This window comes from Notechis scutatus, chromosome 15 (genome assembly GCF_049901735.1).
Source record: "Notechis scutatus isolate UNSWTSFEM ecotype Mainland chromosome 15, rNotScu1.2, whole genome shotgun sequence".
NCBI lineage: Eukaryota > Metazoa > Chordata > Lepidosauria > Squamata > Elapidae > Notechis > Notechis scutatus.
The window spans coordinates 5,445,788-5,473,299 of record NC_142023.1 but is presented as its reverse complement, the minus strand read 5'-3'; the positions used below and the strand labels follow the sequence as shown (position 1 = coordinate 5,473,299).

The 27,512-nt window shown below is 45.5% G+C and overlaps 2 protein-coding genes across 5 annotated transcripts in view; one reads left to right on the top strand and one right to left on the bottom strand.

Annotated features, from left to right (window-relative positions):
• Nucleotides 1-27,512, bottom strand: part of ASTN2 (astrotactin 2) — a 319,108-nt gene that overhangs the window by 62,778 nt on the left and 228,818 nt on the right. For all 3 annotated transcript variants that reach the window (XM_087943907.1, XM_087943906.1, XM_087943905.1), the window contains exons 14-16: nucleotides 20,686-20,810; nucleotides 19,890-19,994; nucleotides 18,806-18,985 (exon numbers count right to left, since the gene is read on the bottom strand). In XM_087943907.1, the coding sequence (XP_087800033.1) occupies nucleotides 18,806-18,985; nucleotides 19,890-19,994; nucleotides 20,686-20,810 (410 nt within the window). The remainder of the gene's footprint in view (nucleotides 1-18,805; nucleotides 18,986-19,889; nucleotides 19,995-20,685; nucleotides 20,811-27,512) is intronic.
• On the top strand, nucleotides 4,113-10,527 carry TRIM32 (tripartite motif containing 32). Of its 2 annotated transcripts, none has more exons than XM_087943910.1 (2): nucleotides 4,113-4,186; nucleotides 7,652-10,527. In XM_087943910.1, exon 2 carries the CDS (start codon nucleotides 7,706-7,708, stop codon nucleotides 9,650-9,652), a length of 1,947 nt encoding a protein of 648 aa, XP_087800036.1. In that variant the 5' UTR covers nucleotides 4,113-4,186; nucleotides 7,652-7,705; the 3' UTR covers nucleotides 9,653-10,527. The 2 variants fall into 2 exon arrangements, with proteins under 2 accessions (XP_087800036.1, XP_087800035.1); XM_087943909.1 differs by having other exon boundaries at nucleotides 4,121-4,221.

The window sequence follows — 27,512 nt, the reverse complement described above, 5'->3', positions numbered from 1 at the left end:
TCATCTAGTCCAACCCCCTGCCCAAGCAGGAAAATCTTACACCACTTCTGGCAAATGGCAGTTCGATCTCTTCTTGAAAGCCTCCAGTGATGATCAAGGAAGAGATTCAACCTGGAAATGAGAAATTTTTCAGACAATCAACCAATGGAACATTGGAATTGCCTTCAGAAGTTGTGGGAACTTCATCCCTGGAAGCTTTCAAGAAGAGACTGGACTGCCATCTGTCAGAAATGGTGTAGGGTCTCCTACTTGGGCAGGGGGTTGGATTAGATGACCTACAAGGTCCCTTTCAACTCTGTTTATGTTAAGGAAGCTTATCACGTCTTCCTTGCAGGATATATCCCTTCGTCCATGTACAACCCAAAGGCCAGATTATATTTTTGGCTCTGCCCTCTGGAGGAATAGGAACCACCAGGTATTGTGAATACCTGTGTTGTTGATGAATTAGAATTATTAGAATTCTTCATTGGCCAAGTGTGATTGGACACAGAAGGAATTTGTCTCTGGTTTCAGAAGCTCTCAGTGTACATACAAACAACACGTGATAAATCCTGATTATAATCATACAATGCATTCATCTTAAATCAGTGATAGTCACGGGTTACTAAATGAGCAACCAACATAAATCATACTAGGTTACTAAATAAAACAATACAAATTCTAAGATACAAGCAATGAAATTCTTGAAATTCTAGACCTAGAAAATCTTGGACTACGCTGTCTTCGGTCTGATCTAAATATAAAATCATGCATTGCAATGTCCTACCAGTCAATGAATACTTCAGCTTCAACCATAACAACACAAGAGCACACAATAGATACAAACTCAAGGTAAACCACATCAAACTTGATTGCAGGAAATACGACTTCAGCAACAGAGTGGTCAATATCTGGAATCCTCTACCTGACTCTGGGGTTTCTTCCCCAAACCCCAAAAACTTTAACCTTAGACTGTCTACTATTGACCTCACCCCTTTCCTAAGAGGTCTGTAGGGGGCGTGAATAAGTGCACCAACGTGCCTGTCCCTGTCCTATTGTTTCTTTTATTTTTCTTATATGTACCCATTTCATGTATTCACAACTATGTATAGACTTATACCTATTATCTTGTAAGCGATTGACAAATCAAATAAATAAATAAATAAAGTTATAGTCATAAGAAGGCGAGGAAGAGGTAATAGAAAAGATGAGAAGGATAATAGTACTTGGTAGCCCTTCTTGGTAGTTAGACAGTGTGGGGGGAATTAGTTTTTTAGCAGAGTGATGGAGGAAAACTTTCCTTGTGTCTAGTTGTTTTGGCATGCATGACAGTCTTGAGGGAAGAAGTTTATGTCCAGGATGTGAGAGGTCTGTAGATATTTTCACAGCCCTCTTTCTGGACTTTCAAGTGTATTTACCTGACTTGGTTAAGACCACACTTGGATCACTGTGTCCAATTTTGATCACCACAATACAAAAAAAAGATGTTGAGACTCTGGAATGAGTGCACAGAAGAGCAACAAAGATGATTTGGGGACTGGAGGCTAAAACATTTAAAGAATGGTTGCTGGAATTGGGTATGTCTAGTTTTAATGAAAAGAAGGACTGGGGTGACATGATAGCAGTCTTCCTATATTTGAGGGGCTGCCACAAAGAAGAGGGAGTCGAGCTATTCTCCAAAGCACCCAAAGGCAGGACAAGAAGCAATGGGTGGAAACTAACCAAGAAGAGAAGCAACTTATAACTAAGGAGAAATTTCCTGACAATCACAACAATTAATCATTGTGAACAACTTGCCTCCAGAAGTTGTGAATGCTCCAACACTGGAAGTTTTTAAAAAGATGTTGGATAACCATTTGTCTGAAGTGGTGTAGCGTTTCCTGCCTAAGCAGGGGGTTGGACTAGAAGACCTCCAAGGTCCCTTCCAACTCTGCTATTCTGGGATAACACACTACATAACAGGGCATAAGGACTAAGCAATGTTGCAAGCAAGACACTGATGTGCTTAATTTGATGGCAAAGACTTCTACAGTAAAACGATATTTGCTGCTTTTAGTTCAGCCGTGTCATTCAACTTTTGCAAAGTTTTAATTTTCACTTTCAACTTTTGCAAAGTGTCCATGCATTGCTTTATTTATTCCAAACATGTCTACATGGCCATTTCAAATAACATTCAAAGAGGGGCAACACACAAGGATAGGTTAAAGTGATGGGAAAAGGCATGCGTTAAAACATTGTATCAGATCAGACATCATTAAGCGGTAGATAAACTGTAGTGGGAAATAGCTGTAGCCATAAAATGTAGCCATAAAAAGGTAATTTATTAAGTAACATTAACATTCAAAGTAACACTAAGTAACAGGCTTGGAGAAATAAAATATGCACCCTCCAATTTATGCTTTCAGCTTTTTAGCATGGAGAAAACAGTTGCAACTAAATTCTTATTTTCTTTTATTATCAAATCAGTGTCAGCTCTTGGCAGCCACATAGATAGATTTCTCCAGGAAAACTTGTGCTCAACCTGGAACTTCAAGTCTTCTAAGAATGTGCCTATCACCATGGTAACTGAGACCACCCACATGGCCACGCGGCCACGGTTTCGGTGAAGCTTCTAGTGCTGATGATGTTCTCTAGTTGGGTAATGAAATGTCTGCAAGAAAAGAGAGCACCAAGGACCCCACAGTCCTCCTCCTTCCTCTTCCTCCCCCCTCCTCCTCTTCCTCTTCCTCCTCCTCCTATTCTACTCTACTCTACTCTACTCTACTCTACTCTACTCTACTCTACTCTATTCTATTGTACCCTATGACTATCATTAAGTGTTGTACCTGATGATTCTTGACTCTTGACGAATATATCTTTTCTTTTATGTATACTGAGATCATTTGCACCAAGACAAATTCCTTGTGTGTCCAATCACACTTGGCCAATAAAGAATTCTTTTTTAAAAAAATTCTAAATTCTGTTATCCCACACGGAATACAGAAGGACCAAATTCCAAGTTGTGTCTGGACTCCCCAAAAAGTGTGTTTCTGCTTAGAATAGAATTCTTTATTTGCCAAGTGTGATTGGACACACAAGGAATTTGTCTTTGGTGCAAATGCTCTCAATGTACATAAAAGAAAAGATACATTCATCAAGGATCATCAGGTACAACACTTAATGATAGTCATAGGGCACAACAAGAAATCAAATCCTGAGTTCTAGTCCTTCCTTAGGCATGAAAGCCAGCTGGGTGATATTGAGCTAATCACCAGGAGACTATAGAATAGAATAGAATAGAATAGAATAGAATAGAATAGAATAGAATAGAATAGAATAGAACAGAATAGAATAGAATCTAGGAATAGAATAGAATAGAATCTAATCTAATAAGAATATAGGAATAGAATCTGGGAATAGAATAGAATCTAGGAATAGAATAGAATAGAATCTAATAAGAATAGAATCTAGGAATAGAATAGAATAGAATAGAATAGAATCTAGGAATAGAATAGAATAGAATAGAATAGAATAGAATCTAATAAGAATAGAATAGAATAGAATAGAATAGAATAGAATAGAATAGAATAGAATAGAATCTAATAAGAATAGAACAGAACAGAATAGAAATATTGGAGTGAGAATAGAATAGAATAGAATAGAATAGAATAGAACAGAATAGAATAGAATAGAATAGAATGAGAATAGAATAGAATAGAATAGAAAAAATAGAACAGAATATGGATTAGAATAGAATAGAATAGAATTCTTTATTGACCAAGTGTGATTGCACACACAAGGAATTTGTCTTGGTGCAAATGCTCTCAGTGTACATAAAAGAAGAGAGACATTCATCAAGAAGCATAAGGTGCAACACTTAATTTGTTCCTTTATTTAGACGAATTTAAATCCGTGCATGCAACGCCCGAAAGATCGGAATTCATTTCGCGTAAACAAACAAACAAACAAAGGAAAAGCGAAACCACTTTCCTCCCTCCTTCCCTCTCGCCTCCGGGCATCCAGGAGGGACTCAGTCCTGGGCGGCGTTTCCCCAAGGTAAAAAAAAAGCATCACGACTCCCATCATGCCTGGCGAGAGGCGACGTTGCCGGGGTGGGAGGGAACAGATTGGGGGGGAGGTGAGGAGGGGGGAGTGTAGCAGCCTCCCTTTCTGCGCAGGCGTGGAGCACGGAAGAGAAAGGGGTGGGGAAAAAAAACCACGACAAAAGGTTGGTGCGGCTACGAGAGAGAGGAAAACGGGCAGGTAGGGAGGGGCTCTGCTTTGCCGGAGGGGGAGGAAATGGGGCAGCGGGAAGGAAGTGGGTGACCTCATGCAATCCCCCTCCAAAAAAAACCACGGAGAGCGTCCTGATCCCCCGCGATCGCCTCCTGGGAGGGCTTTTTCCCACCCACCCCACTCAAAATCAGTCCATGGCTGCTCCAAAAATTCCTTTGCAAAGGACTACAGTGGTTGGAAAGGGTTTTTTTCCCCTCCCCCTTCTCTCTCTGTGTCTCCCTCCCTTTTCTCTCTCTCTCCCTCCCTCTCTCCCCCATCTCTGTCTCTCTCTTTCCCTCCCTCTCCTCTCTCCTCCTTTTCTCTCTCCCTCCCTCCCTTCCCCCTTTCTCTCTCTCTCCCCCTCTCCTCTCTCTCCTCCCTTTCTCTCTCCCTCTTTCTCTCTCCCTCCCTCCCTCTCTCTCTCCCCCCCCCTGCAAAACTTGGGATGGTGGGCTAGATAGGTGGGCTTCTTAACCCACCCACCCCCGCCACTCCAGGAATCTGATCTTGCAAAGCCCCCACCCCCTTTCCCAGGCTGGCAAAGCGACCCTTCCTTGACTCCAGCCCCGATCACTTGCAAACATCGGGCGGATGGCCCAATGCGCCCCCGATAACGAACCCAAAATGCATCTGTCTTCCTCTCCTCCACCCCCCAGCAAAATATTTCAAAGGCAACCCCATCCTCGGGCGCTTGGAGGATGCCACACGACTCCCAACCCCCCCCCTTTGATAATGCAAAGTCATACACCCTTCCCCCTCCCTTTTCCAAGGGGCTGGGGGATTGAATCCTGGATTAATGCCATGCGTTTATTTGGTGCCATAGAATAACAGAGTTGGAAGGGACCTTGGAGGTCATCTAGTCCAACCCCCTGCTCGAGCAGGAGAGTCTATTCCAAATAATTAGCTAGGATCGAACTCACAGCCTCCTGATTGGGAGGCAAGAACTCCACCTCTAGGACACTGCACTGGCCATGTTTTTTGAACACCATGGTCTTTTATCTGCCCCCCCGAAACCTTTCCTCATCCTGCTAGATTGGATGGATCTTTTTTAATCCATGCAGATCTTTGGGTGGTGGGTCCCACCAGCATCCAGGGTGAGTTTGCCCAGGGTTGAAGGTCTCTGCAGGCCTCCTGGGAAGCAAGTTGGAATCTCAGACCTCAGAAATCACTCTGATCTCCAAAAAAAATAGTGGCACGGTATTTAGGGGGGGAAAAACACTCAATTTTGGATAATGTTTGCCAAGACTCTCTTCAATAAAGGAGAATGTTTGTAGCTGAGGGTTGAAATGAGGGGGGGGGTTCTTGTTGCTCTCTGGGCTCAGTGGTTTTCTTGCAGGCGTTTCATGACCCAACTAGGTAACATCATCAGTGCCAGAGAAGAGAGTGGGTTGTGTGGAATGGAAGAGGAGGAGGAAAGACTGGTGTCTCCTTTGTGCTTTCCAAGCTGGGTTGTTTTCTTGCAGACATTTCATGACCCAACTAGGTAACAATCATCAATGTTTGAAGAGAGTGCAGTTTGTTCTCTCTTCCTTTGTGGCACTGATGAGGTTACCTAGTTGGGCAGTGAAACGTCTGCAAGAAAAACAAACCAGCTCAGAGAGCAGCAAGCATTCCTCAAAGCTCTTTTCCAATTCAAGTTGACCATCCATCATCCTGGCTTTTGTCCTTGTGGACGTAGCCATCTTGCCCATTGAGGGACAGGCCTCCAAACTTCAGTGGGGCACATGGGTTGAAGCATTGCTACGCACAGCCCTTCTCAACCCACACTGCTTTCAAGTAACTTGCAAAGCCGGCTCTTCCCTCAATAAAATGTTTAATTCCTTCCCGATAATCTTTCCAGGATTGGAGGGTGGGATGTTTGGCTGCAGTGTGCGGGCACGTAGGGGAGAAAAATGACTTGCACAACTGTTGGCTCACGCCAAACCATTTACATTTGGGGCACGCACACATCCTGTGTAATGGAGGACAGACAGGCCCCTGGGGTGCCTTGGATGAAGGAAAACAAGTGGGGTGGGTGGAGGAATAAAGGAAAGAAAGATGCCTTAATCTCAACCCTCAACTTTTTTAATCTCAACTTTGCTCCATTTTTGAACTTTTCTTCCGGGAAGTGCGTGTTTTCAGACCTTAACTTCCTCCAAACTGCACATTTCTCGCAAGATTGTGAGTTTTGCACGTGAGAAAAATCTAGCTGTCCTTCGTTTTTCTTCTTCTCCTTGGTGGTCATTCCGAGTTTTAAGCAGGTGCTAAAATATCTGTCTATGTTTGCAGGTTGGGGCTTCGAATATAATGATTAGAAGAGGAAGCCAGGCAGGTTTTCCTCCCGGGAGGGATGTTCAAGAAATCCCCAAAACTTTCCTTGATGTGCTTAAATCTGCACGTTCATTGCTTTAGCAGGTGTGTGATGCACCACTCGTCTTTTGGATGTCCTTGAGATGTTTTTTTCGTAGTGGTCTTGTACTCAGCAGGCCTGGGATCCATCTGTTAAATTCACCACTAACTGCCAGAAACAAGCGAACATAATTCACTAACACACACACACACAGAGACACACACACATGACCTCACACACATACATACACACACAAGGTGACCTCAAGACTTCCAGCCTTCCAAAAGGGCTTTAAAATTTGGAAGTCCCATCAGGCTTGGCGATCCAAGGCAGCATGCAGCCCGTTGAGATTTATGTATAGTTAACAGAATACTAACAGAATAACTGTATTGGAAGGGACCTTAGAGGTCTTCTAGCCCAACCTCCCTGCTCAAATGGGACCTTATTTCATTTCAGACAAGGGCTGTCCAAGCTCTTAAAAACCTCCAGTGATGGAGCACCCACAACTTTTGAAGACAAGCTGTTCCACTGGTTGATTGTTCTCACTCTTAGGAAAACTCTCCTTGTCTCCTGGTTGCTTCTCTCCTTGGTTAGTTTCCACCCATGGCCTCTTGTCCTGCCTTCAGGTGCTTTGGAGAATAGGTGGACCCCCTCTTCTTTGGGGCAGCCCTTGAGATATTGGAAGACTTCTATCACCCTCCAAGTTTCTAATGGTTTTTAAGGATAGAAGATTCCGATTTTACTTGTGTTTGAACTCTGTTTATAATCCGGAGTTTCCTACAAGTGAGATGAGAGGCTAGATAAATCTATTTAATAAATAAGATCTGGCTGTTTTTCTTTTGAGGGGTCCTTGGTGCTTTCTGAGCTTGGTTGTCTTCTTGCAGATGTTTCAATGACCCAACTAGGGAACATCATCAGTGTGTTGATTATCCTTGATCATTAAACACTGATGACGTTCCCTAGTTGGGTCGTGAAACGTCTGCAAGGAAACTACCAAGCTCAGAGATCACCAAGGATTCCTCATTTGAAATGTGAACTACGTGTATTTTATCTCTCTCTCTCTCTTTCTCCCCCCGCCCCCCGAAACAGCTCAGAAAGATCTGAGGAAATCGATGCAACCCATCTCAACTTGGCTCCACCACCATGGCTGCCGCCCCTCAATTCAACTCGGATGCCCTTCGCGAAGTTTTGGAGTGCCCCATCTGTATGGAGTGCTTCAATGAAGAACACCTGCGGCCCAAACTGCTCCACTGCGGCCACACCATCTGCAAACAGTGTTCAGAGAAGCTCCTGGCCAGCAACATCAATGGGATCCGTTGTCCCTTCTGTAGCAAAGTCACCAGGATCACCAGCCTGGCTCAGCTGACTGACAATCTCACCGTCTTGAAGATCATCGACACAGCCGGGCTGAGCGAGACCGTCGGCGTTCTCATGTGCAAAGCCTGTGGACGGAGGCTGCCCAAGCAGTTCTGCAGGAGCTGCAGCCTGGTGCTGTGCGAGCCTTGCAAAGAGTCGGAACATCTCCAGCAACATCACAACGTGGTGGCCATCAAAGAAGCCGCCGACGAGAAGAGGAGGGACTTCGGGGCCAGGCTGGGTCGCCTCCGAGAGCTGATGGGGGACCTTCAGAAGAGGAAAGTGTCTCTGGAAGGGGTTTCGAAGGACCTCCAAGGCAGGTACAAAGCTGTCCTCCAAGAGTACGGCAAAGAAGAGCGCAAGGTCCAAGAAGAGTTGGCCAGGTCGCGGAAGTTCTTCACCGGCTCCCTATCCGAGGTGGAGAAGGTGAACAGCCAGATCATGGAGGAACAAGCTTACCTCCTCAACATTGCCGAGGTCCAGATCGTCTCACGCTGCGATTACTTCCTCGCCAAAATCAAACAGGGAGACATCGCCCTCCTGGAGGAGGAAGGAGAAGAGGAGGAACCGGAGTTGATGAACAGCCTTCCCAAAGAGCTGACCTTGCAAGAGGTGGAACTCCTCAAGGTCGGTCATATCGGACCCCTCCAGATAGGACAAGTAGTCAAAAAACCCCGGAGCATCAACATCGAGGAGACCTTGATGGAGACAACGGCGGAAGCGTCGGGGTCCTTCAGAGAAGCAGATCTCCCTGCGGAAGAGGTCAACCCGTTGTCCCATTGCTCTTCGCCTGCAAAACCAAGGATGCCCGAGGCGACCTCCAGCATCCAGCAGTGCCACTTCCTCAAGAAAATGGGCTCAAAGGGTAACACGCCAGGCACGTTCAACCTGCCCGTCAGCCTCCATGTCACCCCGCAAGGAGAGGTCCTCGTGGCGGACCGGGGCAACTTCCGGATCCAAGTCTTCACCCGTAAGGGTTTTTTGAAGGAAATCCGCCGGAGCCCGAGCGGGATCGACAGTTTCGTGCTCAGCTTCCTTGGGGCCGACTTGCCCAACCTGACTCCCTTGTCGGTCACCATGAACTGCCACGGGCTGATCGGGGTCACCGACAGCTACGACAACTCGATGAAAGTCTACACCCTCGATGGGCACTGTGTGGCATGCCACCGAAGCCAGCTGAGCAAGCCGTGGGGCATCGCCGCCTTGCCTTCCGGTCAGTTTGTGGTGACTGACGTCGAAGGAGGCAAGCTGTGGTGCTTCACGGTGGACCGGGGTGTCGGGGTGGTGAAGTACAGCTGCCTCTGCAGCGCCGTGCGACCGAAATTCGTCACTTGCGACGCCGAAGGGACCATCTACTTCACCCAGGGGCTGGGCCTGAACCTGGAGAACCGCCAGCACGAACATCACCTGGAAGGCGGCTTTTCCATTGGCTCCGTCGGTTCGGACGGACAGCTGGGCCGGCAAATCAGTCACTTCTTTTCTGAGAACGAAGATTTCCGCTGCATCGCCGGCATGTGTGTGGACTCACGGGGGGATCTGATTGTGGCCGACAGCAGCCGCAAAGAGATCTTACATTTCCCCAAAGGTGGCGGCTACAATATCCTCATCCGAGAAGGTCTGACCTGCCCCGTTGGCATAGCTGTCACTCCCAAAGGTCAGCTGTTGGTGCTGGACTGCTGGGATCATTGCATTAAGATTTATAGTTACCACTTGCGAAGGTATTCCACACCTTAAGATGGGAAAACACACACACACACGCATCTCTTTGTCCTCCACTCCCTCTTCCCATATCAATTCTTCCAAGGTCGGCTGACCGATAGTGGTGCCAACACGTTTTGTGCCATAAACGTCAAAACTGGGGCGATAGTTGCTCCGATTTTTAGCGTGTGTTTGTTTTAGAACAAAGACTGCACGTTTCTGTTTGCAAGCATAGAGTGTGTTTTGTTTTTCTTTTTAACACACACACACACACACACACACCAGAATTCACGACTTCTTGGTAAGAGGAGCTGCCTGGCAACGCAGTCTTCGTCCAAACACAACTTTGGACTTGGCACTCTAGCTGCAGGCAACAGGCAAAACGGTTTGCGGTGATGTCAACTGGCCAATGGAAAAACCCTTCTGAAGTAGAAAATGAGCCAGCTGCGAGAGGTGTGAGTTAAGTTGGGTTCTGCACACCCAACTTAAGAAGATGCTGGATGGATACAAGAGAATTTTTCTCCATCCTTTCCATCTCATTTTTTTGGGCAAACTCTTTCTTTCTCCATTCATGTGTACAAATGCTAAATGCCTATATGTGTGCATGTTTTTTTTTTTAAAAAATCCCATTAACCCTGGCCAGCTCTCTTCACTCCCCACTCTTGGCACCTTTCACAAAACACAACTGCACTCCTTATAAGCCAACCCACAGGATCAGGAAACTAACACTCCACTTCAAAAGCAACTTCTAGTGGTTGTTTTTAAATGCCTCCAAAATGCTAAAGCTCCCGTTTTTGTTTTTTTTTATGTCCTCCCATCTGAGGCCTCTTGTCTGACGTGAAGTAGGTCTTGTTTGGTTTGAAAAAAACAAAAGAAAAGAAACTGGAAACTTTTAAAAAGTCTGTAACAAAGAATGTTTGTTTAGAGGTGTGTTTTTCTCCCCCCCTTCTCTTTGCAAATCTTTACTCCGCTATCTTCTGGCTTTTTTTGAGGGGCGGAAAGGTGGGCAGGGGGAATATTGTTTGGGAAAGTCATTTCTCCAGCTGACAGTTTCCCAATTGTGAGAGAAATGGGTGTAAAAACAATCAGATGTGACAAATGATAGGTTTAATCCTGCATTCCACACCACTGCACTGCGCTGATGAGTTTCTACTTTCGGGCAAAAATCCACGTGTGTCTCTCGGAGGGAGGAAGGGTCTTCTTGCCATATTAAGTCGGATTTTTCTGCCAAGGAGACGCAAAGTTCCTTGACACAGCAAGATGCCTTCCTGCTAGGTTTGATTTTAAAGCAATGCAACTATAAAAAAAAATGTTGAGACTCTAGAAAGAGTGCAGAGAAGAGCAACCAGGATGATGAGGGGACTGGAAGCTAACACAGACGAAGAACTGTTAACAGGAACTGGGCCGGGATAGTCTAGGGAAGAGAAGGGCCAGGGGAGACAGGATAGCAGTCTTCCAATTTCTCAGGGGCTGCCACAAAGAAGAGGCAGTCAAGCTATTCTCCAAAGCACCTGAAGACAGGACAAGAAGGATTGGATGGAAACTAATCAAGGAGAGAAGCAACCTAGAACTAAGGAGAAATTTTCTGGCCGTGAGAACAATCATCCAATGGAACAGAAGTTACATTCGGAAGTTGTGGGAGCTTCATCCCTGGAAGCTTTTAAGAAGAGACTGGACTGCCATCTGTCAGAAATGATGTAGGGTATTCCACTTGGGCAGCGGGTTGGACTAGATGACCTACAAGGTCCCTTCCAACTCTGCTATTCTATATTCAATGGAACAGCTTGCCTTTGGAAGTTGTGGGAGCTTCATCTCTGGAAGCTTTTAAGAAGAGACTGGACTGCCATCTGTCAGAAATGGTGTAGGGTCTTCCGCTTGGGCAGGGGGTTGGACTAGATGACCTACAAGGTCCTTTCCAACTCTGTAATCTAAACTGTTGTAAGACTACCTGTGTTCCAGAAGGGGCATCTTGCTTGCCAAGGCTACTTACAAAAAGGCATATCTAGAGATGATGGAAATTGGAAGGAATGAACTGGAGTGGGAATGTTTTCCTCCAATTGCAGCTCTGCTTCCAACCTGTTCATTTCATAAATAATATGTTGGGAACTGTTTGCTATGCTTCACACACACACACACACACACATACACACGAGAGAGAGAGAAATATTGGCTTTTACAAGCTGTTGGTTGCAGGTAATTCCTGCCGGTTTGGCTCAAAAAAGAAAAAAGCCATCTAGCACCTATAAGTATTTGTCTCATGTACTATTCTGAATTTCTTTTTCATTTTTTTTTTTGAGGTGGGGGGGAGGAAAGAAGTAAGATTTATTTCAAGGGGATTTAAAATAGACTCCATTCAGCTGATGCAGCGCTGAGCTGCCGGTTGTGCTAGCCAAATTGTCACATTGCTGTTGCAGCGACCATCTGTTTCCCCGCTCACTTTGCAAAAAGGTATGCATACATACCTGTCACACAGGGTGGGTGTCTTTTTAATCATCCACTTAACCCCTTGCATTTATTAGTCTTATAAATTCTCTCGCACCCCCACTTCTGCGAAGCAAAAAAAAGGGGTGGGGAGAAGGAGACCTGCTCTAAAGGATCAAACTACTGGCAGCGGGCAGAATTAGCCTGCAATACTGCATTGTAACCACTGTGCCACCATGGGAAGGGAGGGAGGGAGGAGAAAAGGGGGAAAGGAAGGAGGAAGACAAGGAAGGAAGGAGGAAAGGGAAGGAGAGAAAGAAGGAAGGGAGCAAGCCTTTACACTTCTATACCGCTTCGCAGTGCTTTACAACCATCTTAAGCAGCTTACAGAGTCAGCCTCTTGCCCCCAACAATCTGGGTCCTCATTTTACCGACCTCGGAAGGATGGAAGGCTGAGTCAACCTTGGGACAGGATCGAACTCCTGGCAGTCAGCAGAATTATCCTGCAATATTGCATTCTAACCACTGCACAGGAAGGAAGAGAAGGAAGGAAGGAAGAATTATCCGGAAGAATTATCCTGCAATACTGCATTCTAACCACTGCACAGGAAGGAAGAGAAGGAAGGAAGGAAGAATTATCCGGAAGAATTATCCTGCAATACTGCATTCTAACCACTGCACAGGAAGGAAGGAGGGAAGGAAGAATTATCCTGCAATACTGCATTCTAACCACTGCACAGGAAGGAAGAGAAGGAAGGAGGGAAGGAAGAATTATCCTGCAATACTGCATTCTAACCACTGCACAGGAAGGAAGGAGGGAAGGAAGAATTATCCTGCAATACTGCATTCTAACCACTGCACAGGAAGGAAGAGAAGGAAGGAGGGAAGGAAGAATTATCCTGCAATACTGCATTCTAACCACTGCACAGGAAGGAAGAGAAGGAAGGAGGGAAGGAAGAATTATCCTGCAATACTGCATTCTAACCACTGCACAGGAAGGAAGGAAGGAAGGAAGGAAGGATTATCCGGAAGAATTATCCTGCAATACTGCATTCTAACCACTGCACAGGAAGGAAGGAGGGAAGAAAGAATTATCCTGCAATACTGCATTCTAACCACTGCACAGGAAGGAAGGAAGAATTATCCTGCAATACTGCATTCTAACCACTGTGCAGGCAGGAAGGAAGGAAGGAGAAAAGGAAAAGCAATAGCAGTAGCACTTAGACTTATATACCACTTTGCAGTGCTTTACAACTCTCTAAGCAGTTTACAGAGTCAGCACGTTGCCCCCAACAATCCTCATTTAGCTGACCTTGGCAAGATGGAAACTCGAGTCAACCTTGAGCCAGTGAGAATCGAACTGCAGGCAGCTGGCAGAGTTCGCCTGCAATACTGCATTCTAACCACGGCGCCATCGTGGCTCTCACTAGACTAGATCTTACTAGGCCTACATGATGTCTGTTTGGATCTGAGGGACCTGTCTTTGGTGGGCTTGCTGTTTAACAGAGAAGACGATGAGGAGGCCATTATTTTTTTATCCCTCAAATCCTGACTCACAGCCTTATGGTCTAGGTTGCTCTCTCGTTCTAACCACTGCTCCACCAAGTCTCTTCTCTGGATATCGGACAGCCAGCGAAGCTGATAATTCAGAGCCAGCGTGGGCATCCCAATGCCCAGAAAGGATTTTGACTTCCCATCAGGGATAAGGGCCATATTGCGAACCCTCCGAAGGGCCACCAATTTGCTGTATGCGGGAGGAACGTGATGCCACAAAGCGAGCTCAACACCAAACATACTGAGAACTGAGGTTTTTCCCTTTCCCCGCCATATGTCTTCTCTAAACATCATCGCCTTTCTTGTTTAGAAGTCTTCCTGGTTTCACCTCCTAGCAAACTGACAGCACTTAATATCCCTGTTTGCTCTGACAATAACACCTCCTGTGAATTATTAACCAGATGGTTACAATTTGTCACCTGCCCAAAATCTTCTCTGCGAATGCCTTGGGTTCCTAGGTGCATTTGTGTATGCGTGTGTTTAAAAAAATATATATAGAATTTTGTTGTGTGACAGAATTCGAACGCAACATAAAGCAACGTTGAATTATTCAACTTCAGTCACCTTCCTCAGTTAGGAAAGAAAGGATGGATGGATTCTGAGGGAGAGAGAGGGGGGGGCAGGAGGGGAGAGGAGAGAGGGAGAGGAAGGAAGGATTCTGAGGGAGGGAAGGAGGGAGGGGCAGGAAGGGAAAGGAGGAAGGAAGGGAAAGGGAGGGAGGGAGGGGAAGAAAGGATTCTGAGGGAGGGAAGGAATGAAAGGAGGATGGGGGAGAGGAAGGAAGGATTCTGAGGGAGGGGGGCAGGAGGGGGAGAGGAGAGGAGGGAGGGAAAGGAAGGATTCTGAGGGAGGGAAGGAGGGAGGGGCAGGAAGGGAAAGGAGGAAGGAAGGGAAGGGAGGGAGGGAGGGGAAGAAAGGATTCTGAGGGAGGAAAGAAGGAATGAAAGGAGGATGGGGAGAGGAAGGAAGGATTCTGAGGGAGGGCGGGAGGAAGGAATGAAGGGAGGGAGGGGAGAGGAAAGGAGGATTCTGAGAGGGAGGGACAGGAGAGGAAAGAAGGAAGGAAGAAGAGGGAGGGGAAGGAAGGATTCTGAGGGAGGGGAAGGAAGGATTCTGAGGGAGGGCGGGAGGAAGGAAGGGAGGGAGGGAGGGAGAGGAAGGGAGGATTCTGAGAGGGAGGGACAGGAGGGGAAAGAAGGAAGGAAGAAGAGGGAGGGGAAGGAAGGATTCTGAGGGAGGGCAGGATGAAGGGAGGGGAGGGGGGAGGAGGGAAGGAAGGGAGGATTCTGAGAGGGAGGGACAGGAGGGGAAAGAAGGAAGGAAGAAGAGGGAGGGGAAGGAAGGATTCTGAGGGAGGGAAAGGAGGAAGGAAGAGAAGGAGGGAAGGGAAGGATTCTGGAGGGGGGAGAGGAGAGGAACAAAAGTAGGGAGGGGAAAGAAAGAAGGACTTATGAAGGATTAATGTCAATATGACCCTGTACAAAGGTGTGTGTGTGTGTGTGTGTAGAGCCAGGCCCTTTGTTTTCAAAACAGCCTCCAGTGGAAACTCCACAGAGAGCCCAACAACTAACTGCACGCCAAGACTGAGCAAATGCGATGCATGATTCAGAGCCGGCTGCCTCCTTCCCAACCTCACCTTGTCTCCCGGTTTGATATTTATTCCTGGAAATTTATGCAGCAAAGATGATTAATCGCCAGGACGGGGTGCCAGCCCTCCTTCAGCATTTCCTCCCCACCCCGCTTGCTTTGCCGCCGGAGTAAAACCGGCCATTCATCTTTGCTTTAAGACCCCAACAAGCAGGGAGAGAGAGAGAGAGAGAGAGCAAGCTAGGAATACATTTGCTGCCAGAAAAACAAAAAGCAAATAAAAATTGCAACACCTGAATTGAGTGTGCAGGCTGGGGTGGGGGTGGGGAAATGTCCCCAAATGTGGCACATGCGCCATTTGGAAGCAGGCCGCAATTGTGATGTGTTATTTTTTGTGGACTGCAAGCAAGATTTCCCCTTCTCCCCCGCCCACTGCTTTTCTATTTACTTTGTATTTAATAATACTTTATAACTCAGCTAGCAATAGCACTTAGACTTATATGCCGCTTTATGGTACTTTACAGCCCTCTCAAAGTGGTTTACGGAGTCAGCCTATTACCCCCCAACTATTTATTTATTTATTTATTTATTTATTTATTTATTTATTTGATTTGCCAATTGTTTACAAGATAAGTATAAGTGTATACATAGTTGTGAATACATGAAATGGGTACATATAAGAAAAATAAAAGAAGAATAAGAGAAACAACAGGACAGGGACGGTAGGCACGTTGGTGCGCTTATGCACGCCCCCTACAGACCTCTTAGGAAAGGGGTGAGGTCAATAGTAGACAGTCTAAGGTTAAAGTTTTTGGGGTTTGGGGAAGAACTACCTGGGTCCTCATTTTACCCACCTTGGAAGGATGGAAGGCTGAGTCCACCTTGAGATGGTCAGGATCGAACTACCGAAAAAAACTACTTGAAAAATTCTTTCTTAGTGAGCCCCTAGAAGCCAAGAGGAACATACGAGCCAAATTTCAAGTTTGTAGGCTTTACGGTTCTGGAGATTTTGTGATGATGCCTGAGTGGTATTTCGCTTTTATATATATATATAGAGAGAAAATAGTTAATGGGAAGAGAAAGCAGACGCGGTGCCTGATGACTGCAATGGCCAGAAGTAAAGGTGGAAAAAAATGGGTAAACCTACGAAAAGCTGTTTCTGGTTGTCATTGGAAAGTGGGAGGGAGAAAATTACATCTTATTTTATTTTTAACAGAAGAGTTTAAAAGAATCTTGGAAAGCCATCTGTCAAGAGAGGTGGGTGGCACAATAGATGTAATCTCTGAATTTCTCTGCAGTTTGAACGTGGTGGGGCTGGGTTTCCAGTCGCTGCGGTGTGGGTAGAAAAGGAGAGGAGGGCCAGAGGTCTCTCCGTCTTCAATTCGAGAGGGCCTTGAATTAAAGGATGGCCCAAGAAATTGCAAACGATGAAAGTAATGGGGAATAAATCTTCCTTAACTAGGACCGGGGATGTGACTTCACAACATAAGCAGGCAATTCAAGCAATTCAAAATAATCACGATCCGGTGGCAGCATGGTGGGAAACTACACAGTTTGGGAAGCAAAGTAATTAATGTCTTCTTTTCTTCCTTCTCAGAATATTTTCCATAACTTACTTCCTTCTTTCTCTTGCCTCTTTCCTTCCCTCCCTCCCTCCCCTCTCTCCCTTTTTTCCTTCTCAGAATATTTTCCATAACTTCCTCTAATCTCCTCCCTCCCTCTCTCCCTCCCTCCAACTTAGAATATTTTCCATATATTCCTCTTATTTCCTCCCTCCCTCAGAATATTTTCCATATATTCCTCTTCCTCTTATCTCCTTCTTTCCCTCCTTCCTTCCTTCTTCCCTCCCCACTCCTTCTCAGAATATTTTCCCTATCTTCCTCTAATCTCCTCCTTCCTTCCTCCCTCCCTCCATCTTAGAATATTTTCTATCTTCCTTTTCCTCTTATTTCCTCCCTCCCTCCATCTTAGAATATTTCCATATCTTCCTCTTATCTCCTTCCTTCCTTCCTCCCCCTCCCTCCTTCTTAAAATATTTTCCATGTCTTCCTTCTTTTATTTCCTTCCTTCCTTCCTCAGAATCTTTTCATATCTTCCTTCTTTCTTTTATCGCTGTCCTTCCTTCCTTCCTCCCTCCCCTCCCTTCTTCTCCCTCCCTCCTTCTTAGAATACTTTGCATATCTCCCTTCTTTTATTTCCTTCCTTCCTTCCTTCCTTCCTTCCTTCCTTCCTTCCTTCCTTCCTTCCTTCCTTCCTTCCTTCCTTCCTTCCTTCCTTCCTTCCTCAGAATATTTTCCATATCTTCCTTCCTTTTTTTCTTTTATCTCCTTCTTTCCTTCTTTCCTCCCTCCCTCTTTCTCTCTCTCCTGACAACAGCAAACCTGAGAACCTCCAGAATTTTATCCTAATGGCATCGCTTCAAACTCCCAAAGTTTACTGCTCACTTTAATGATGTGCCGGGTTATTTATGACATTCCACAATGCATCTGGGGGTGAATTAATACACCTTTTTTAAAGACCATCATTGTCAAAAGCAATAAAAATGGAACTTTTGCCAGACAGCTCAATTACGCCACATTTCTAAATATATATAAAAAAACCTGCCCAAATTACCCCGGGCAAATTTTGAGGGGGCTGGAAAGCGGATGAGAAGGATCACAGCATGGCAGGCAGGCAAATGGAGACAGCACTGAGGGGGCCTGCAGGCGAAAACGAGGTGTGGGGATGGACTTGAGAGAAAGGAAAGAGAGGTGGGTAAAATTAGAGCAAGACGTGCTTCTCCGTCTCCTCACTTGAGAGGGCCTTGAATTAAAAGATGGGCCAAGAAGCTGCAGAAGGCCACAAAGCCAACTCAACAATGAAAAGTAATGGTGAATAAATCTTAATTAACTAGGAGCGGGGATGTGACTTCACAACTAAGTAGGCGATTCAAGGCATTCAAAATAAATATTCATGATCCAGTGGCATCACTGTGAGACAATAATAGGAAAACAGACAGTTTGGGATGCAACGTAATGTCTTCCTTCCTTCCTTCCTTCCTTCCTTCCTTCCTTCCTTCCTTCCTTCCTTCCTTCCTTCCTTCCTTCCTTCCTTCCTTCCTTCCTTCCTCAGAATATTTTCCATATCTTCCTTCTTTCTCTTATCTCCTTCCTTTCTTCCCTCCCTCCCTCCCCTATTTTTCAGTTTTTCATATCTTCCTTCCTTCTTTCTCTTATCTCCTTCCTTCCTTTTTCTCTTATCCTCCCTCCTCCTTCCTTCCCTGCCTCCCTTTCTTCCAGCCCTCCCTCCCTTTCTTCCCTCCCTCGTTCCTCTTCTTTCCCTCCCTTCTTTCCTTCCCTCCCTCCCTCCCTTCCCTCTGTCCCTTCTTCCTCTTCTTTCCTTCTTTCCCTTCCTTCTTTCCCTCCCTCCGTTCCTTTCTTCCCTTCTGCAGGGAGAAAACGTTGCAATTCTGGACAATTGTGCCAGAAACAGACTTCCTGGTCTAAAGAGGACCATAGGAATGTTGCTAAATTGGAATATGCACACAGTCGTTCCAGGTCTTCCAACTGGATTTGTCCAGTTCAAAATTAAAACCCAAGTATAGCGAAAGATTAAGAAAGTGCCCGCTCAATTTCTCAAGCTGCTTACCTTTCTGATATTGCAACCAGAGCTGCTGTTGTATCTTCTTGCTTGGGAAGTGAATGGTGCAGCTAAATTCAGAGCCGTATAAGCCCTCTGCTATGTAATGGGAGCCATACTGCTGAATGAAATACAGCAGCTCCTCACGGCTGCTGTCCTTGTTCAGAATCTTGAGGACATTTGCAAATCCTAGGAAGATAAGGTGAGAAGGAGAGAGAGAAGGGAGAGAAGGTGGGGGGGAAGGAGAGAAGGAAGAGAAGGGAAGGAGGTGAGAGAGAAAGGAGGAGGAAGAAAGGAGGAGGAGGAAGAAAAGGAGAAAGGAGAGAGAGAGGAGGAGAAGAGGGGAAGAGGAGAAGGAGAAAGAGAGGAGAGGAGGAGGAGGAGGGAAGGAGAAGGAGAGAGAAGGAAGAGAAAGGAAAGAGAAGGTAAGAGGGAAGAGAGGAGGAGGAGGAAGAGAGGAGGAGGAGGAGGAGGAAGAAGAAAAGGAGAAGAGAGGAGGAGGAGAAGAGAGGAAGAGGAGAAGGAGAAGAGAGAGGGAGGAGGAGGAGGAGAGGAGGAGGAGAGAGGAGGAGGAGGAGGAGGAGGAGGGAGGGAGAAGGAGGAAGGAAGAGAAGGGAAGGAGAGTGAGAGGAAGAGAGGAGGAGGAAGAAGAAGAAGAAAAGGAGAGAGAGAGGAGGAGGAGAAGAGGGGAAGAGGAGAAGGAGAAGAGAGAGGGGAGGAGAGGAGGAGGAGGGAAGGAGAAGGAGAGAGAGAGGAAGAAAGGAAGGAGAAGGTGAGAGAGAGGGAGGAGGAGGAAGAGAGGAGGAGGAAGAAAAGGAGAAGAGAGGAGGAGGAGGAAAAGAGGGGAAGAGGAGAAGGAGAAGAGAGAGGGAGAGGAGAGGAGGAGGAGGAGAAGAGAGAGAAGAGGAACAGAGAAGGAGGAGGAGGAGAAGGGAAAGGAGAGAGAGGGAGAGAGAGAGTTAGTTTTGCAATGGATATTGGAGTTACACATCTTACCAGTAAGATGCTACAGAACAGGGTCTCTGCCAGGTGCACCAGCCATTTTTTTTAAAAAAAAAATCTGAAAATATGCTTACAAATGGGTTCTGCTCACCTGACGAGAGGGCGATTGTGCTGAGCTTCACTCTGTACAGGTTACTTCGGACCCTCCAGTGTTGGACCATAGGGTATCCCATAGCTTCATCGTATTGAATGTCCCCTGCCAATAGAAGAGAATACCTCAGGGTTGAATGGTGGGGTCTTTGGTGCCCCCTGAGCTTGGTAGGTTCCTTGCAGGTGTTTCATTTCCCAACTAGCACTCATCAGTGCTAGAAAAGAGTAGGGTTTGGGGAGATGAGGAGGACGGAGAAGGGGAAGAAGGACTGTTGGGTTCTTGATGCTCCCTGAGCTTGGTGGTTTCTTAACAGATGCTTCATTACCCAGTTAGAGAACATCATCAGTCTTAGAAAGGAGTAGAGTTTGGGGAGGGGGGAGGAGGAGGAAGAAGGAAGGAGGAGGAAGGAAGGAAGGAGGAGGACAACTGTGAGGTCCTTGGTAATCTCTGAACTTGGTGGTTTTCTTGGCAGATGTTTCATGACCCAACTAGGGAACATTATCAGTGCTAGAAAAGAGTAGGTTGGGGAGAGGAGGAGGAGGAAGGGAAAGAGGAGGAGGAGGAGGAGGAGGAGAAAAGGAGAAGAGGAAGAAGAATAGAATTAGAATTAATAGAATAAAACAGAATAGAATAAAGAAGAGAGAAGAGAATAGGGAATAGAGAATAGAATAGGAATGGAATAGGAGGAGAAGGAGAAGAGTAGAATTAGAATTAATAGAAGAAGAAGGAGGAGGAGGAGGGGGAGGGGAGGAGGACGATGACTATGGGGCCACCGTAGAAAAGTTAAGGCTCCTACCAGTTAGCAGTTGGAGGTTGGGAAGAGGTTCTGATAGCACACCACGACACTGTTCCTCAACCGGTAGAGGAATGACCACCAACGCATCAGCCAGTTGGGGAAAGTCCTTGATGAAATTGTTCTCCCTAGGAAAAGAAACCAGAGGACTGAAACACAATCTGGAGAGGATGGAGAGACGTTGACTTGGATTTCAGAAGGGAAAAAACCAAGATATATATATGCAAATAGGAACAAGGAGAGAAAAAACTCATAACATTACCCATTTGGTTGCAATTCTTGATGACTTCATAGACATCCCAGTGGTTCTCCTTCTGGGATTGACTTCCTAGCCTAGCCTACAAACTTAGAAAACTCTTTTGCTGGGTCTCCACTCCAATGGTAAACCTGTCCTGATCTTGTTTGGATTCTGAACCTGGACAAGGTAGGTCTGACACCTGCTAGACATATCTTCCTCAGTTCCCCCAGTGCAAACCACTTGGCATCTGTTCTGGATCGTTCAGAGGTTGAGGGCCAAGCAGGGGATAGTTAAGGATCTCCATACCATCCAGTAGAAGCATTTCAGAATGGAGCTACCGACACATCAAACCTGGTTTCTTTTCCCATTCAAAGGGAACTGTCGAAATCCAGGTTTAGCCCACAAACCCTCCAAGATACATGCTCTATTTCTTAGTATTACCCAAGAGTTTAGCAACGTTATAGATGTTTCCAAAGAGGAAGACCCATTCTGAAAGAATATGGAAGTGACTTTTTCTGGTCTCAACAATCTGCTCTCTACACAGGGGTGTCAATGCAAACAGAGTATTTTGGCTCTTCAAAGCACGTTTCTCAACTTGAGGCCATCAAGAAAAGTTTGCCAAAAGTGGCTGCCTGGAGCCATCTCCTTCTGCCAGCCTCATCTCATCATATTGTGTACAGAGTCCTAAAATGCAGCCAGACTTCTCCGAAAAAACAATGCTGCCATTCAACCTCAAACCCTACTTTAATTTTCCAAAGAACCGAAAGAGCTAATTAACTTGCACGGATCCTGCCGTTTTTATGATCTTGAAAAAAAAAACACGAAACCAGCCAGCCAACCAGCCAACCAACCAGGACAGAGGAAAGTCTTGGTTAATGAAGGATAAAATTGCTCCTGACAATCCAACAGAAGAAAGCAAAAGTAGGCATGGAGGTACACAAGGTAGATACACAACAGAGCTGCAAAGCCAGTGGATTGGGTTTAGTGATAGCAATAGTTCTTTGCAATTCATCCATCGAGAGAATAATGGTTTCCTCAACATGAACATCACTTATCAGGTTGTCCCACATTCTTCTTGATGGCAACAGTCACTCTAAGCCAAGAATACACTAAGACAGAAGCTTGTCCACCCCAAGGGACAAAACACCCATATGCAGTACAATGCAGTGAGATCTGTGCAGATCTGCGCATTGAAGAAACAAAACAACCACCTCACAAATGCATGGCACAACATAGGAAAGCGGTGGCTAACCTTTTCGGGCTCCTGTGCCAAAAATGGTGTGCGCATTAAGCATGCACACACTCGTGTGCCAGCACCCAGAATGCAATGTGCCCCGCACTTCCCACCCATGTATGCACGCGCAACCCCCCCTTACCTGCACTGCGCCTCACAGCTGATCTTTCAGTTGGTTTGAGGCCTTTCTCGGCCTCCCAGAGGCTTGGAAAAAGCCTCTGTAAGGCTTTTCAGGTCGAATAATAGGCCCGTTTTGTCACTTCCGGAAGTGACAAAACGGGCCTATTATTCGCCCTGCAAAGCCTGCAGAGGCTTTTTCCAAGTCTCTGGGAGGCGCGCGCATGCGCAGTGAGGTAAGTTTGCCTGAGGCTCACGTGGCGGCACAAATGGCTCTGCGTGCCACAAGTTTGCCATCACGGACATAGGAGAACAAACTCATCAGTAGATTCAGCAGTCCATCTTCATTTAAAAGACAAATGTCAGTCTTTTGAAGACAGCAAAAATCCACATTCTGGTTTGAAAGAGGCCATCTAGGTCCAAACTGAGCAGCCCTCCCTCAACAGAGGGGGAGGGATACAACACCCCCTATCACCAGTTTACAACACAATCCTTTCAGCAGTTCCAAGAAAGAAGGTTTCACACCCATTTGCACTCTGATTCAGGTGACCCTGAGGGCACAAATAAACCCCCAAGAGGCCTCAACAAGTACTTACAACCAAATCATAGATTAACAGAGTTGGAAGGGACCTTGTAGGTCATCTAGTCCAACCCCCCCACCCAAACAGGAGGCCCTACACCATTTCTGAAAGGTGGCTCTTCTTGAAAGCTTCCAGATGACTGCCAGGAATATAAATACTTCTATCCTCCACCATTCAGTGACAACGGAAGATGCTTCCTGGATGAGAAGGGAAATGTCTTCAAGAGAACAATGTCAAACAAGGTCCAGTTGCCTTTTGAAGAAAAAAAAAAACACCAGTGGGACAGACTTTAGCTCACGTCACAAGAGGTTTTATCTACTCGGATGAGCAGGTGTATCCTCTGCAACTCTGGGAGAGGTGCCATCTGCCACTCCACAGCGTGTGTGCATGAGATGAGGCCCCCTTCCTCCTCCCTCCCACCCACTCTTCCCATTCTTGTTTCTCCTTCTTGCTTCAGGGACTTGCTGGAAATCAGTAAAATGAAGGATTCAATAGAGCCCTATTGATCTAGAGCCCGTGAACCAGATGAAACACACAAAAGGAAAAACTTAAACAAAAAACAAACACACCACCAGGAGTCCTGAATTGCAGACATTTTCTTTTGAACTGGAGACATGGTGGGGGAGGCGGTGCTATCAAATTGCACCTTTCACCTTCCATCAGAAACAAGGATAGCACAAGAAAACAAAGCCAGTTCCTCTCCGATCCTTGCAAACCTGTTTATTTCAGCTTCAGCAGCTTCCCAGATCTTGCAGTCATAACACAACACACCTTTGCATCTTTCGTTTAGGGGTCTAGGTCTTTCTTTCTTTCTTTCTTTCTTTCTTTCTTTCTTTCTTTCTTTCTTTCTTTCTTTCTTTCTTTCTTTCTTTCTTTCTTTCTTTCTTTTTCTTTCTTTCTTTCTTTTTCTTTCTTTCTTTACCTTTTTCCTTCTCTTTCTTTCTTCTGTCTTTTTCTTTTCCTTCCTTCTTTCCTTCCTTCCCCTTCCTCCCTGTCCTTCATTCTTTCCTCCCTCCCTTTCCCTCCCTCCTTCCCCTTTCTCCCTCTCCTTCCTTCCTTCCTTCCTTCCTTCCTTCCTTCCTTCCTTCCTTCCTTCCTTCCTTCCTTCCTTCCTTCCTTCCTTTTCCTTCTCGTCTTTCTTTTGTCTTTCTCTCTTCATTCTTTTGTTCCTTCCTTTCTTTTCCTTTCTTCCCATTTCTCCCTCTCCTTCCTTCTTTCCTCCCTTCCTTCCCCTTTCTGCCTCCCTTCCTCCTCCCTCCTTCCTTTCTTTTTTCTTTCTTTCTTTTCTTTCTCCCTTCTTTCTTTCTTTCCTTCCCTTCTTTTCTTTCTTTCTTTCTTTCTTTCTTTCTTTCTTTCTTTCTTTCTTTCTTTCTTTCTTTCTTTCTTTCTTTCTTTCTTTCTTTCTTTCTTTCTTTCTTTCTTTTCTTTTCTTTCTTTTCTTTCTTTTCTTTCTTTTGTCTTTCTCTCTTCATTCTTTCCTTCCTTCCCCTTCCTTCCTTCCCCTTTCTCCCTCTCCTTCCTTCTTTCCTCCCTTCCTTCCCCTTCCTCCCATCCCTTCCTTCCCCTTCCTCCCTTCCTCCCTCCCTCCCTCCCTCCTTTCCTTCCTTCCTTCCTTCCTTCCTTCCTTCCTTCCTTCCTTCCTTCCTTCCTTCCTTCCTTCCTTCTTTCTTCCTTTCCTTTCTTTTCACACCATGCAGAAATATTTCTATTTCCTTGCTGTCATTTCTAACACTGTTTACCCTTTAGGCAGGGTTTTAAAGAATGTGTTTAGAGCTTGGCTACCATTGCATTTATTTATTGTGGATATTCTACTGTTTGCATTGGCTTTATTAAAACCAGTCTGATGGTTTTGCTTTTCTGTGTGTTGGTTTTTGCTCTCTAGGAGGTAAAGTTGATGCAACGTAAACCTGGCCTCTTTTTACACCTGACCAATAGGCTTTCTTGCATCTTCTCAAGCCCGCTACTCTAGCAACTTTATTATGATGGGGTGGAAAACGGGTTTGGCCCCGAGGGCTGCCTGCAAGAACAGGAGAAAACACGGAAGCATTTGAACATCTTCTTTGCATGAGAAAGATCCTTTCCTGCACATCATCTGAGACCAGGCCCTGCCTTTTACACTCTTAGGGAGAAATTCTACCCATTAAATTCAGAGAGCATCACAGCATCGTTCAAGGTACGGGGAAAGAAAAACAAAACAAGTTAGGCCTATTCATGTCCAGTCTTCTAGGCTAGATGCTCTTCTCCAGTGGATTTGTAATAAATGTTTCCTTCTGCCAGACCAAGTTGCTATGGCGTTAGCAAAAATAACAAATAAGAATCCATGGTGCTAATAAGAGTTTTGTTAATGGTTCTTTCCTATCTATCTATCTATCTATCTATCTATCTATCTATCTATCTATCTATCTATCTACCTACCTACCTACCTACCTACCTACCTACCTACCTACCTACCTACCTAATTTACCTGTCTACGTATCTCACTCATCCATCCATCCATCCATCCATCTATCCATCCACCCTCATCTGTCTGTCTGTCTGTCTGTCTGTCTGTCTATCTATCTATCTATCTATCTATCTATCTATCTATCTATCTATCTATCTATCTTTCAATCATCTGTCTACTTACCTGTCTACCAATCTCAATCCATCTACCCATCCATCCACTCACCCACCCACCTGTCCATCCATCTCTCCGTCTGTCTGTTTATCTATCTACCTATCTACCACAATCCATCCATCCACCCACCTGTCTGTCTGTCTGTCTGTCTGTCTGTCTGTCTGTCTATCTATCTATCTATCTATCTATCCATCTATCTATCTATCTATCTATCTATCTATCTATCTATCTATCTATCTATCTATCTATCTATCTATCTATCTACCTACTTACCTGTCTACCAATCTCAATCCATTCATCCATCCACTCATCCACCCATCCATCCATCTATCTCTTCTGTGTCTGTCTACCACAATCCATCCATCCACTCGTCTGTCTGTCTGTCTGTCTGTCTATCTATCTATCTATCTATCTATCTATCTATCTATCTATCTATCTATCTATCTATCTATCTATCTATCTATCTGTTGTATATTTAAAATGCAAAACACCATTTTACATAGACCATAAATGGAAGCATCGGACATGGTTTGTGCTGGAGAGGACAAAGAGCACTTTGTCTACACGGACAACTCGGCCATCTGCAGAATTGCTGACCGCAGGAGCTGGAGCACCTGGTTTGGCAGCAGCTGCCACAAGAGAGTTTTTCTCCTAGTAGATGCTGCTGCTGCAGCAGCAAAGGATATGTGCCAGATGTAGACTTAAAAAGGGCCCTCCTGACATTAAAAAAAGAAAGAAAAGAAATAAAAAGCAGAGCAGTTGTTTCTCCTTGTGCTTGGCATGAGGAGAAGAAAAAAAAAATCTTTTTTCCCCATCTAGTTTTCTTTCCATGGATGAATGTTCAGGGCTGGGTGTTCTTGCGCTGATTTAATTACAAGGTGAGAATGGGTTCCCATTCCAAATTTTGGGTATAAGTTATCTTCGGAAGGAAAATTTTCAAGAGGGGACATTTGTATGGAATTTTTCCAAAATGGGAACAGAGGAGGAGGAGGAGGAGGAGGAGAAGGAAGAAGGAAGAAGAGGAGAAAAGGAGAAGGAAGACAAGGAAAAGGAGCAGGAGAAAGAGAAGAGGAGGAGAAGAAGAGGAGGAGAGGGATAAGGAGGAGAGGAGGAGGAGGAGAATAGAGGAGGAAGAGGAAAAGGACAAGAAGAGGAGGAGGAGAAGGAGAAGGAGGAGGAGAAGAGGAGGAGGAGGAGGAGGAGGAGGAGGAGGAGAAGGAAGAAGAGGAGAATAGGAGAAGGAAGACAAGGAAATAGGAGAAGGAGAAAGGAAAGGAGGAGGAGAAGAGGAGGAGGAGGAAGAGGAGGAGAAGAAGAGGAGGAGAGGATAAGGAGGAGAGGGAGGAGGAGGAGAATAAAGGAGGAAGAGGAGAAGGACAAGAAGAGGAGGAGAAGGAGGAGAAGGAGGAGGAGGAAGAGAAGAAGAAGAAGAAGAAGAAGAAGAAGAAGAAGAAGAAGAAGAAGAAGAAGAAGAAGAAGAAGAAGAAGAAGAAGAAGAAGAAGAAGAAGAAGAAGAAGAAGAAGAAGAAGAAGAAGAAGAAGAAGAAGAAGAAGAAGAAGAAGAAGAAGAAGAAAGAAGCTTTACAGGATACATGTTTGGAGGGAAGGTCCTGCACAGCCAAGCTATGGCACAAAGGCCTTAGCATAATATGAAACAACCTGTCCTGTAGGTAAGCCATTCTGCCTTTGTCTTATACACTGAGAGCAGATATATCCCTGAATGAATTGGTTCCTACCAGAACGTTTAACAAGCGATGAGTGAACACCTGGAGAAACCACCAAATTCCTAGGAAGTTGAAAACATCCCAAACAATGGCAGCGACTAATCCTTTCCGTACCATGTTTTGGGAAAAAAAAAATGTATGAGGGTGTCCTTGAAATCACAAAATACTCCGTTGTGGAAGGAAACTTCTATGCTGAAAAGAGAAGAGAAGGTGCAGTTCTAGGACTCGGCCAATAGAGGGCCGTCCATGCTTTGGAACGCAGCGCATACACAAATGGGAAAAGGATTTTTTCTACAATTTTGCACGGGACTTGCTTTTT

Coding starts and splice junctions, on each gene's coding strand:
- TRIM32 (XM_087943910.1), top strand. CDS start 7,706: ATGGCTGCCGCCCCTCAATTCAACTCGGATGCCCTTCGCGAAGTTTTG.